The following is a 12701-nucleotide window of genomic DNA, read 5'->3' as shown; positions in this document are numbered from 1 at the left end:
CAGTATTTAATTTGATTTAAACTGTGTTGAAGGAATATTGAACTCAAGTTGCAGTTATTCTGCTCTTCAGTTATTCCCACCCACCCTCCCTGTTTTTGTTTTGGTGTTAATCTTACTGGCCTTGAAACTGCCCGCCCCTCAGCCTGCCTCTGGGCCCATCTCATTTGCTCACTCAACTGAGTGCAGTGAGATCATATTCTGATTTCAGGCACTCCTACTGTGTACAAAGAGAGCATCTGGGAAACGGACAAAAAAAAAATTAAGCTTATTTCCTGCCTTTCCTGTTAAGTGGCATAGACTATTTGTAGGCTTCTGAGCCCCCAAGCCCTTCGGTATTTGAGGGAAGCCTTCTAGCTTGTTTTTTTTTTTCTTATAACTAGCCAGTTTTCTAGTTTCAGCACTCAAATCTGTTTCTTTGATCTCAGCACTTGTTCAGATAAAAAAAAAAAAAAAATGTATCTGCTTTTACTGTACTTGTGTTTCTACCTACTTCATTTTACTTTTGCATCATCTTAAAAATACTCAACTGTATTTATTACTGCTTGGTGTAACTCATTCTAAGTCTTTTGGTTTAAACACTTGGGCTTCGGACCAGTTTTGCACTGAGAGGGTTTGTGGTCTGCACTGTTGTGGCAGAACAGGTAGCTTACATCCTTCTAGGTTGGGAACTGCTGATTGAGGGCTCAGTGTCTGTTATTCTAAAAGTGTATTAATTCTGGTTTAAGCACTTGGGCTTTCAGGCCAGTTATTTTACATTAAGAGGGTTCGTGGTCTGCACTCTTGTGGGAGGAGAGGCTGGACTCTGCCCTTCTGAGCTGGGAATTTCTGGTTAAAGGCTTATAGTGCATGCATATCTGAACTGCTTCTTACCGAAGTTGGTGCGCCTCGTTTGCTGTGGCATAGACTGGATTCGGGCCTGCTGGATCTAGCTTTGTTTGTGTAACTTGAGCACTAATCCATTCTCTAAAGTACTCAATTGTATTTATTACTGCTTGGTTGTAACTTGATTGAAGTGTAGCTATCATTCTAAGTCTTTTGGATTAAGCACTTGGGCTTCAGACCAGTTGTTTTACATTAGGAAGGTTTGTGGCAAGCACTGTGGTGGCAGAACAGGTAGCTTTCATCCTTCTAAGTTGGGAACTGCTGATTGAAAGCCCAGTGTCCAAGGGTATTGGTTCTGGTTTAGGCACTTGGGCTTCAGGCCAGTTATTTTACATTAAGAAGGTTTGTGGTCTGCACTCTTGTGGGAGAAGAGGCTGGACTCTGCCCTTCTGAGCTGGGAATTTCTGGTTAAAGGTTTATAGCGCCTGAATATTTGAACTGTATCTTACTGAAATTGGTACACCTTGTTTGCTCTAGCATAGACTAGATCCAGGCCTGCTGAATCTAGCTTTGTTAATATGCTTGTTGTTTGCTTGTTATTTCCCTGGAAGCTAATTCCACCTAATACGCGGCTTCTCAGCGCTTCTGTGGATCACTTGTGATATCTGCATTGCTTACTGTACTAGTTCCTTGTTTCACTTGAAAGAAAGTTACTGTTTGTCGTTTTTGCATTTAGTTACTTGTAACACATTGCACTCAAGTTACCTGGCACTTGCTCACTATAGCAATTATACAAGTCAGCACTAAAAATTAAAAGCACTACACCCTCACTCCCCACTGGCCCTTGTTTTCAATTATTAAGGAATTCCCAATATTATTCTAGCATGTCCAAAGGTCAGTTGTCAATCTCCTCTCCGGTCCAGCTGGTGAATCTGAGAATCTTGAGGCAATGTTATAACTGCCTCATGTACACAGACAACCCTCTCCTCCTCCCACATAACACAAATACTTGCGAGAGATGCAGCTATTTAGCCAAACTGGAGGCTGAGCTCTCTCAACTCAGGACTGGCAAGACCAGACAGGAGGAGAAGGCAACTACACACACCACAAAACCAGCCTCACATAATGCTACCACACCACTGAGTCAAACACAAACACACAAAGACATACTCGGAGGCTCTGAGTAAAAATTTACCTAAACAGCAGAGGCCTCCAAAGCAGACACCCAAACAACTGCTACCCTCAAGACACCCCACAAGCAACACAAACCACAAAAGCAGTGTGCAAAGCAGTCACAGCCCTTAAGGCCAAATACAACACCAAACATACTTGTCATAGGTGACTCCATAGTCAGACACACTGACGTCCCACTCACCAGGCTGAACAAGGAGAGGGTCACAGTAAGCTGCCTATCGGGCGCTAGTATCCGCCACATAACACAAGCACTCTGGTCACTCCATGGCAAGTACAAATATGACACAGTCATTGTCCATGCTGGTGTGAACGACTTGAGACGTACCTCCCTGGACTACATGAAAAGAGACAGAGGAGCTCTCTGATTATGTAGCCCAGGCAGGTATGACCCTGACCCTGAGCAGTATCCTTCCTTCACCAAGAATGATGCCACAATATAGAGACAAGATGATCAGCTTTTAACAATTGGCTTAATGTCTGGTGTCATTCAAAGGGGATCCAGTGTCTGTCTGCCTGGGATGACATGCTTGACAAGCCACGCTGCCAAGGGACAGCTTGCACCTGTCACCCTGGGATTCCGGATATTGGCTAAGGCTCTTGCCACCCCCATAGTGCCTTTTTTAGGCAAGGCTCAAATTCTAAACCTACCACCCTAGAAAATAAAAATGGGAAGAAACTGAGGGTAATGCTGCTCAATGCCAGAAGTCTAAATCTCAAAATGCACGACTCGGAGGCCCTTCTCAGTATGGAGAACATCGATGTCTGTGCTGTAAGTGAAACCTGGTTCAAGGCTCCTGAGAGCACCCGGCACTATTAGGTTTTACCTTATATCATGCCGTTCGCCCCAAAACCTGGACCACACCACAAAAGGAGGGGTGTATCCATATTCTTAAAGGATACCCACACCTCCAGGTTGGTGGCAACGCACTAAGCTTCGAAACCATCCAGGTGCAACTAACCATAGGCAAAACTGCTCTACAAATTGTAGCATGCTACAGGCCACCCTCTCAAACTCAGGAACCACACAGCCTTCCTGAAGACACTGGAGGGTATAAATGTATCTCCAAACACCATCATATTGGGTGACTTCAACTACCCGAATATAGACTGGGAACATTACTCAAGCCCTAACTTTCTAGCCCAACGGTTCCTGGAGTTCATAAATTCAAATGCCATGGAACAGCTAGTCACTGTTCCCACGAGAGAAGAAAATATACTAGATCTCATTATCACAAACATGGGGACAAAATGCTCCACACCGAAGTATATCCCTCATTGGTGAGATCTGATCATAAACTAATCTCACTGGAAATCCACATCCCGCCCCCACCCCAAACAAAAAGACCACAGTGAAGAACTTCACTAAAGCAAACTTCACACTACTCAAGACTGGTGTAGTATCCTTCAAGGCCCCTGAGCCAGTGGAAACCACAACCCAAGCTGCGGAAGCCCTTACAAATGCCTTCTATGAACACCTCCAGGACTGCATGGATCAGGCAATCCCAAATAAAACCAAGACTCTTTCCACAAAGGGCAAACGTCCAGTCTGGTGGACCCCAGCCATTAACAAACTTTACAATAAGAAGAGAAAGCTATTACATGATAGAACAAAATCCATAAAAGGGAAGTCACCCCTGATCATTATTAGTAAAAAAATACGAGCACTCAAAATCAACTAAGGCCAATTTTGAGAGAAAAATTGCCATGGATTCAAAGGACAATCATAAGGCCTTTTTCAGCTATGTTAGGGCACCTGGGTGGAAACTCCCAGATATGCTCAGAATTAGTCCAAAATTATACAAAAATCACTGAACCCACAGACATTGCCAACATACTGGCAGACAGGTTCAGTGCAAACTTCACCCCCCTCTCCCAACATAAAGGAGAGAACTATCCCAGCAGAGTGTAACCTCCCAGACATCTCAAATGCGCAGGTGAAAGCTGCTCTCTCTAAAGCTAAAAACACAGCATCAATGGGACCGGATGGTGTCCCCGGCTGTGTGCTACACGAGCTAAATGAGGAATTAAACCCGCACATAAGGCAGCTGTTTAATCTCAGCCTTACCACAGGATACGTGCCCAAGGAGTGGCGTACGGCAACTGTGGTCCCACTCCACAAAGGCGGTGCCTCTACGGACCCTGGTAATTACGGCCCCATAAGCTTAACAAGTCTAGTCTGCAAAGCTATGGAGAGGATCATAATGGAGCTCATAAACAAAGATATAGGGGACTTGCAGACATTGGACCCACCCAGTTTGGCTTCACAAGGGCAGATCATGCCTTTTGAACTTGGTCGACTTCTTGAAACAGTCACCAAGGCCATTGATGAGGGAAAGGCAGTCCATACAGCCTACCTTGACCTTGCAAAGGTTTTCACACAATACCCCACTCGGGTATTGTAGAAAAACTTACCAGCTTAAATATAAACCCATATGTCACAAGATGGGTTGCAAACTGGCTTAATGACAGAACCCACAGGGTTAGAGTTGCTGGCGCTATGTCAGACTCCAAGCCGGTCACAAGTGGTGTCCCACAGGGCTCGGTCCTTGGCCCCCTTTTGTTCGGCATCTACTTCTCAGAAGTACAGGCCAACATGAGAGGACTTTGGCTGACAAAGTTTGCAGACGACTGCAAACTGGGCGCCATAGTGGAAAGTGCATCGGACACTGATATCCTTCAGAAGGGACTCACGGAAACAGATAGCTGGTGCCAGAGCCATGGCCTGAAGTTAAACGCCAAAAAATGTATAGTCATACCCTTTGGGAAAAACAAGGTAACCCCAAGCTACCATATAGGTGGCAATCCACTAAGAACAGAAGAGGTTATCAGGGACCTGAGGACCCAGGTTGACAGTGGCCTTTCTTTTGACACTCACGTTGCTAAAGTGGTTAGAAAGACCTTCTACACTGCCCACCCGATCATGAAGGGATTCACATCCAGATCTAGTGAGGTCATTGTTCCCCTGTACTCTTCACTTACCAGACCAATGATAGAGTACAATGCCCCATTCGGGATGTATCTCACCAGACATCTGCAGCAATTGGAGAGACCCCAAAAGTTCCTCACCAAAAGGATAAAGGGACTCCAAAATCTGTCATATGCTGCCAGACTGAAGAAACTCCAGCTCTATTCAGTTGCATACCGTCTGCTCAGAGGTGACATGTGCCTGACATACAAGGCCATGTCCAACCCGGAATTAATGGACATGCTCCACCTCAAAAAATCCAAGTCCACCAAAACCACTAGAGCAAGCGACTTAAACCTTAGCACGGATATAAATAGGATGTGCTGGAGGGATAGATTTATCACTCAGACTCCCTATGCTGTGGAATAAAATCCCGATCCATGTGAGGCAGAGCACCTCACTGGCTCTGTTCAAGAGAAATCCTGACCTGTGGATGGGAGATCGTAGGTTTATCCCGGGAATCATCTCTGTGTCACTGCTGGACAGAGGCACAACAAACTAATGGGCACAGTATTTTTTCATATAAGGGGTGGCATAAGCCACAAAAATTTGGGCTAGGCTTATAAATGCCTTAGGGCAGATAGCCTAGTATAAACCTATGAACCTATGTGTTATGTTTGCCACTGTGACATCTGATCCTTTTGATGTGCTCCAAATGAGAAATCTCTTCCATTTAGCTGAGTATGTCTTCCTTGTGGAAGGCCTGCGAGCCTCCAAGATAATGTCCTTCACCCTTTGAGATAAAACAGTTTGATTGGGATTTAAGGAATTTTCCAGGCAGTTAGCTGCAATGTTTTCAAGTTGGGATGCATGGTCTTAAAATTGTTCTGCGTCAGAAGAAGAGGCCATAGGGGGAGAGGCCATGATTTTGCCTGAGACATGCTTCTCAATAATGGATACCAGTGTTGCCTTGGCCAGTCTGGAGCTATTAGTATCACTCTTGGCTGTTCCTCCCTGATCTTCAGTAGAACCTTGTACATCAATGGGAGACGTGGGAAGGCATATACTTTTAGGGCTTTCCAGCTGAAAGATGGAGAGTCCACCCTCCAAGCTTGTGGGTGGTATGTCCTTGAGCAGAATGTCTTCAGTTGATGGTTGTGTGGGGAGGCGAACAGGTCTATCTCCGGCATTCCCCATGTCTTTGCTATGAGTTGGAAGATGTCTGGGTGCAGCATCCATTCGTGTGCATCCATGGTAGTTCTGCTTAAGCTGTCCGCCAGTGTATTCTCTTTCCCTGGCACGAATTGGGACTGTAGTTGGATATTGAGATTCAGGCATAGTTCCCATACATTCATAGGCATCCGGCATAGAGGGTAAGAGTGTGTGCCTCCCTGCTTGTTTATGTACCACATGACCGTGGTGTGGTCTTGTCCTTATTAGCAGGTGGCCTTGTTGGAGGAAGGGTTTGAAGGCCTCGATTGCATGCATCACTGCCAGCATTTCCTTTTGGTTTATGTGCATGCTTAGCTGTTCTTGAGGCCATAGGCCTTGGATACACTTGCCCTCCATGTGTGCTCCCCATCCTCGGTCTGAGGCGTCCGTGGTGATGGTCTGCCTTGTTTTTGGTTTGTTGAAAGGCAGCCCTCTGTTGGACTGGCAGGCCTGAGCCCACCACAGAAATTCCTTTTGAAGGCATGGAATGATTGGTATCAAGGTTTCTAGACTGTGACTGTGTTGAGACCATACACTCCTTAGGTACCATTGTAATTTCCTCATATGCAGCCTGGCATGCGGTATCAGAATTATGCAGGATGCCATGTAACCCAGGGCCTGCAGGATTTTCCTTGCAGTAAGCTGAGTTTGGCTCGTCAGAATCATGAAGTAATCTGGAAGTTGTTTTTGTTTTTCTTCTGTGAGAAAGGCCATCTGGGTGGTTGTGTCCAGATCTGCACCCAAAAAGTTATCCTTTGGGATGGTACTAGTCTTGACTTTTTGATGTTGACTGTGTATCCCAAGGCCTGTAGCAGGTGTATGGCATAGGCCAAGTCCTTTATCAAACTTCCCTTGTTGTCCGCTTGTATTGGGCAGTCGTCCAGGTATGGGTAAATTTGAATTCCCTGAAGTCTGCAATGTGCAATTACTGATGCCAGGCATTTCGTGAATACTCTGGGCGCAGTAGATAAGCCAAAGGGCAATGCTGAGAATTGATAATGCTCTGATCCTGCAAGAAATCTGAGGTGTCTTCTGCAACTTGGTCAAATAGGGACGTGCAGGTATGCCTCCTTGAGATCTAGAGTCACCAGCCAAGACTCCTTGCCCAACATGGGAAGAAGTTGCTGTAGGGTCAGCATCTTGAATTTTGGCACAATAAGATAAGTGTTCAGTGCGGACAGGTCAAGAATAGGCCTCCATTGATTTTCTTTTCTTGGTACAAGGAATAGTCTGGAGTAAAATCCTTGGCCTTGTTCTGAACATGGTACCTTTTCTATAGCTTTCATCTGAAGCAAATTGTTGATCTGTCTTAAAGCCTCTGCCCTCTGATTTGGTGGAAGGTTTGGCATTCCGTTTCTTTTTGGCAAAGTGTGGAAGTGGAACCTGTATCCTTTGTCTATTATTTGCGGTGTCCATGTATCCTTTGAAATACAATGCCAGTTGTTTGAGAATAAAGCCAGCTTTCCACCCAAGGGTGCTTCCAGTTGATCCCTGGTAGGCGGGATCAGAGTTAAGTCATTGAGCCTGTCCTGGTGTAGTACTTGTTGTTGTTGCACTACTCCTCTGGTTGGCAGGCTGCCACTGACGGCCTCTGTAGGAGCCCTTCGATTGACCTCTGCCTCTAGGGCGCCTGTTCCTGCCTCTCTGGGCTCTGTCCGAGTCTGGAAAGGACCAATTCTTAGTAGGCCAGTTTCTGCTGAATCTCGGTGGTTGTACTTGCAGGAAATCTTTAACTGTTTGCATAGATTTTGCCTTTTCTTCAACCTTTTTTAAGATCTCCTGAGCAGAGGAGCCAAATAAATTTTGTTTCTACATTGGAGCATCCAGGAGTTTAGCTTTAACATGGCCTGGCAAAGATTGTTCCTTCAGCCAGGCATGCCTACAAATAACTGCCCCAGTCATAGCTGATCTAAATGAAGCCTCCAGTGCATCATAGCCACATTTTAAGAAAAGATTACTAACCTGTTGTGAATTGTGCACCAAATCCTGAAGGGATTTACGGTCTGGGGGTTCAGGAGAAGAAAGTTTCTTATTCAGTTCATCTAACAAATACTCTTGGTACTGTATCATATGAAATTGACAATGTAATGCCCTGACAAAGAGTTGCAGAAGTATATACCTTCTTTCCCCATCTCTCTAAAGCTCGACTCTCTTTCAGAGGGTAGAGGGTTTTTGGCAGTGGCGGCCGCAACCCCTTTAGGGCCCTGAGAAATAGTTTCTGGGTCTGCAGAATGGGCTTTATACAGATGGAAATGAGAATCCGGGACCCTGTAGTATCTGTCAGGTTTGGCAGGGGCCGGAGGAAGAGTATCAGGGGCTGTACTGACATCACTGTGCACATCATCAATTACATTAAGAACAGGAGGTTATAGCTAAGGGCCTATGTTGAGGCAAATGCAAAAAGGTCCTTAATCTTTTTCTAGAATCAGAGAAATCCTGACCTTGCCATCGAAAATGCTCTCTCATGGAGTGTAGAGTCTCACCAAAGGAAAACTCTTCAGGAGGGGAGGCCGAAGGGATAGATTCCTCAGCATCTGAATCCTCATAAGGCGAGTAAACCTCCTCCTGGTGGTCTGACAACTCAGACCCATCTGTGGAATCATCTGAAGAGTGTGGGTCAGAGGCGTCAGTCCTGGGCCTTTTGTCTGGAGGAGGGTGAGAGGCCCTGTCTGGGTGAGGTTGTGAACCTCTAATTAAGGAAATAAGGTCCTCTGCAAGGCTGAGGATCTGTGAACTAGAGGAAGGCCTCTGGGAGGTAGTTTTGGTAGGCAAAGATTTAGATAGTTTGGCAGCTTTAGCCCTAGAAAAGGCCTTAATGGACATGGAAGCAGGGGGCCTAGCTTCCCCACGTGTAGGAGTAGAAATGTCCAAAGGTATGGTGTCGGACATTTCCTGAACACTGGTTTCGGTAGGAAGTTCGGTAGCCGACTCAGCCGGGGCCTCCCGGGCCTCGGTGGTCGGATATATGGGTTCGGAGGAAGGAATGTCAGAGGACTCTGTTTCGGCCGAAACCGAGACACTCGTGGTAGGCCGAGCCGTGGTTTCAGCCGAAACCGCGGGCCGCGAGTGTCGGTCCTTTTCCTTCTGTTTTTTCACCATATGCGAAGTCGGAGTCTCCGACGGCATTTTATAAGCAAAAGAGGCTCCAAAAAATTCCTCTGCAAACTCCGACCGACGTCTAAGAGTTTGTTGGTTGAAGGAAGCACAGGCTAAACAGGCTGATACGTCGTGGTCTGGGCCTAAGCAAGGAAGGCAGTAGGAATGGAAATCCTTATGAGGTATTTGTTTCCCACAAGTTAAACAATTATTTACTTTGTCTGACATCGGCTGAGGCAAGAAAGAGTCCCCAATGGGGTACTTAGCTTTTTTCGAAGTCCTCAGTAGCTGAATTCACTGGATCTGACCGACCGGCACTTAACAGCTTCTGCTTCGGGCACCGCGCGGCAAGAAAGACAGGGGAAAATGGCGTCGGCTGATGCTTTTATACCCCAGATGCTCTGACGTCGGGGAAAGTGCGACATCAGCCGAGGTCAGACCCAGACTTTGGAATCCGGCCGACCGAAGGGCTGCCTGAGGCAGGACAACCCATATGTTATGACTGCAGATGCATCCTTGAAGGACATCAGGGCCCTCCATCTGTGTGAGTCGTGGTTCCCCTCTGCCAGAGTCGGACGGCTGATTTGCCTCAGTGGACGAACCTGATGTTACCGCCATCCCAGCTTCCATTAAGGTTCCTGGGCACAGTTTGGAAATGGAGGTCTGAGAAGATCCCGGGCTTTCATCAACCTCAACAATCTGCTCAGACACTAGAGGCACAGCGTGGGATTCTGGCCTAATTTTCTTAGCCTTCTTCCTAAGCGGCTTGTCGGATGGGCCTACTCCCCCCTTCCATCCCAAGCACAAGACGTCATACTCTCTGACTTTCTAAGTACAATTTTAATACAGCCAGGCGGCTGAGAAGAGTCTTGGGGATGAAAGATTTGCAAATGGGGCAGGATGTATGGTCGTGGGCCTCGCCTAAGCAAAATACTCATTTCTAGTGCATGCCCTTGTGAGGAATTTGTCTCCCACAAGCACACTTCCCCCTTTCTAGTTGACATGTATGTCTTAACAGTAATCAAAGGTAAGGAAAAAACCCAACAGGGTACTTACCTGTATAGGTAGATGAAGCGGTCATCTGGTATGGAACTGTAACCTGTTGTCTGAAAAAAATGTGATCTGCATTCAGAACTGGCAAACAGGAGTCCGACGTTCACTGCGGCAGAAAAATTCTGAAGAGGGTACGTGCAGATGTCACTTTTATACCCTACGTCGGTTTACAGTCCTGACGATAAGACATCACACGTACCCCTCCAGGAGCAAAGACTATGGTATACTGGCTGAATGGTGGCACTACAGGCAGCAACCTCCCTCTTGTAATGAATACTGCAACATGAGAATAGGACATGTCACTGTTCCGCAATACCTGGCCCCTATCAGACCAATCAATGAGAACCCCCCCCCCCCCATTTGGTATGTTCTTGACCAGGCACATGCAACAACTGGAGTTTCCAAAGATGTTTCTCATGAAAGAATAGAGTGACTAAACATGTCAGTCCCCTACAGACTGCTGACAGGTTACCTATGCCTGGCTTGTACATCATTTTCTAATCAACCTGTTGCACATCCGCAAAACTAAGAGCACCAGAATTACCTGGTCTGGGGACCTAAAACTTGTCTGCAACACAAATAGGACATGTTGGAGGGACAAGTGTGTGTCTCAGAAACACTAGCCCTCTGGAACAGGCTTCCCATCTATGTGAAGCAGAGCTCTTCCCTGATCCATGTGAAGCAGGGTTCTACCCCAACCCAGTTCAACAGTAACTTGGATTAGTGGATGGGGATCAGAAATTTACCCCCTAGTCTGGCACCTACGTCTCCAGTAGATGGAAGCAGCTTATAAATGCATAACCACCCATACCAAAGCTTACATAAATCCCTTAAAATAACCCTAGGGTATCAAAACTTGTTTGATACAGTTGAGAAGAGCTAGGCTTAAAAAGGCCCGATGGGGTCATTAGTCTAGCAATTACGTAAAACACCTTGATTTGTACTGCAGTGACCAGCTTGGCCATGCATCTGCCTGGTGTGAAGCTAAAACTCCCTAACCTCCCACTAAGACACATATCCCTTCAGATCTAAAAGCAAATTCTGGAAAAAAAAATCTACAATTCCCACAATGTTTATAAGAACAGCACAATTACAATCATCATACCTCAAAAGGAAGTAATCTCTTAAGGGGAAACTAAGACGCCCTCTTTATTATGGAAGATCAATTAATCACCACTCTAAATCTAATGAGAGCTACATGGAGATTCTCAACAGTACACTGCAACAGGAGACTGTTCCACTTCTACAACTAGTTAGAGAAACACTTCCCCCAAATACTGAGACAGCATGCTGCATACAATGCTGTACAGTCAATTCAGGATTTATTATCCATACCTACAACAAAAGAGAAGCAGCATCTACAACACTAACTCTACACTCATGTTTGAAAAGAAATACATAATTTTGCAGAGCAACAAAATAAACTTCCTCAATCAGCTCTAGACATTTCTAAGTAACATAACAGAAAGTAACTTACTTGCCCCATGACACCAGCTTCATGTACTCCTGCTTGACAGCATAAAACTTACCAGAAGGGAGCAAAGCTGTGTACCCAAAGCACACAAAAGCTGACATAATCTCTTCAAGAAAACATAGTTCCTTTCAATGAGGCCTCCTTCATCTGCAGACCTTTGAGAAATAAGAGAAAAAACATTACATCTGTCCTGATCCCAAAGAGATAAACAGCTTTTTTTTAAATTATGCAGCTGCCACTTCACCACTTAAAGTACACAGCAGTACATTTAAGCAAGATGTGCACTTCAGTATAGGTAGAGATCTAAACATCAGCTTCACCGCTACCTATGCGATCACTTTGCATAGCATACATTTTCATTTAAGTGTCAAAAATAAAGTTAAACTACAGTTTTGTACCTACCATAAATGTAGATGTTAGAGTGTCTCAACTGCTGCAGTCATTACACTTGGGTTATCCTGCCGTCAGGCGGACCCGCAGTTGGCCAGAGTTCCAAAGTCTTGGTCCAGCGTCGCTTGCTGTCGCCTATTGCCTGATGTCAGTGCACCAGGGGTATACAAGATGCAGCTGACGCCATTTTCTTCAGTTTTTCTTGCCCCAGATGTCAGGTGCCCCCAAATAGGTAGGCAATACATATTGCTAAAAAAAGCACACAAGAAAAATAACACCAAAAGGTTCAGCTACCAGCAAATACACCACATAGGTAGCATAGGGTAGAAAAGTGTAGATAAATCCTAGCTAAGAAAGAGGGGATGGAGGGAGGGTAAAGTACAGTTTTGTACCTACCATAATTGTAGATGTTCGAGTGCTAATACAGCTGCAGTCATAACAGGGTCCTCGGTCGGCCGAATTCCAAAGTCTAGGTCTGGAGTCAGTTGTCGGCACTTCCTCCCTGACGTAAGTGCGACAGGGGTATAAAATATCCAGCAGACGCCATTTTCTTCA

At 45.7% G+C, this 12701-nt stretch overlaps 1 protein-coding gene across 2 annotated transcripts in view; it reads right to left on the bottom strand.

Annotated features, from left to right (window-relative positions):
- Positions 1–12701, bottom strand: part of XPO5 (exportin 5) — a 2857558-nt gene that overhangs the window by 2260418 nt on the left and 584439 nt on the right. For both annotated transcript variants that reach the window (XM_044060355.1, XM_044060360.1), the window contains exon 9: positions 11812–11911. In XM_044060355.1, the coding sequence (XP_043916290.1) occupies positions 11812–11911 (100 nt within the window). The remainder of the gene's footprint in view (positions 1–11811; positions 11912–12701) is intronic.

This window comes from Protopterus annectens, chromosome 1.part0 (assembly GCF_019279795.1).
Source record: "Protopterus annectens isolate FY-2018-M chromosome 1.part0, PAN1.0, whole genome shotgun sequence".
NCBI lineage: Eukaryota > Metazoa > Chordata > Ceratodontiformes > Protopteridae > Protopterus > Protopterus annectens.
This window is presented reverse-complemented; position numbering and strand designations above follow the sequence as displayed.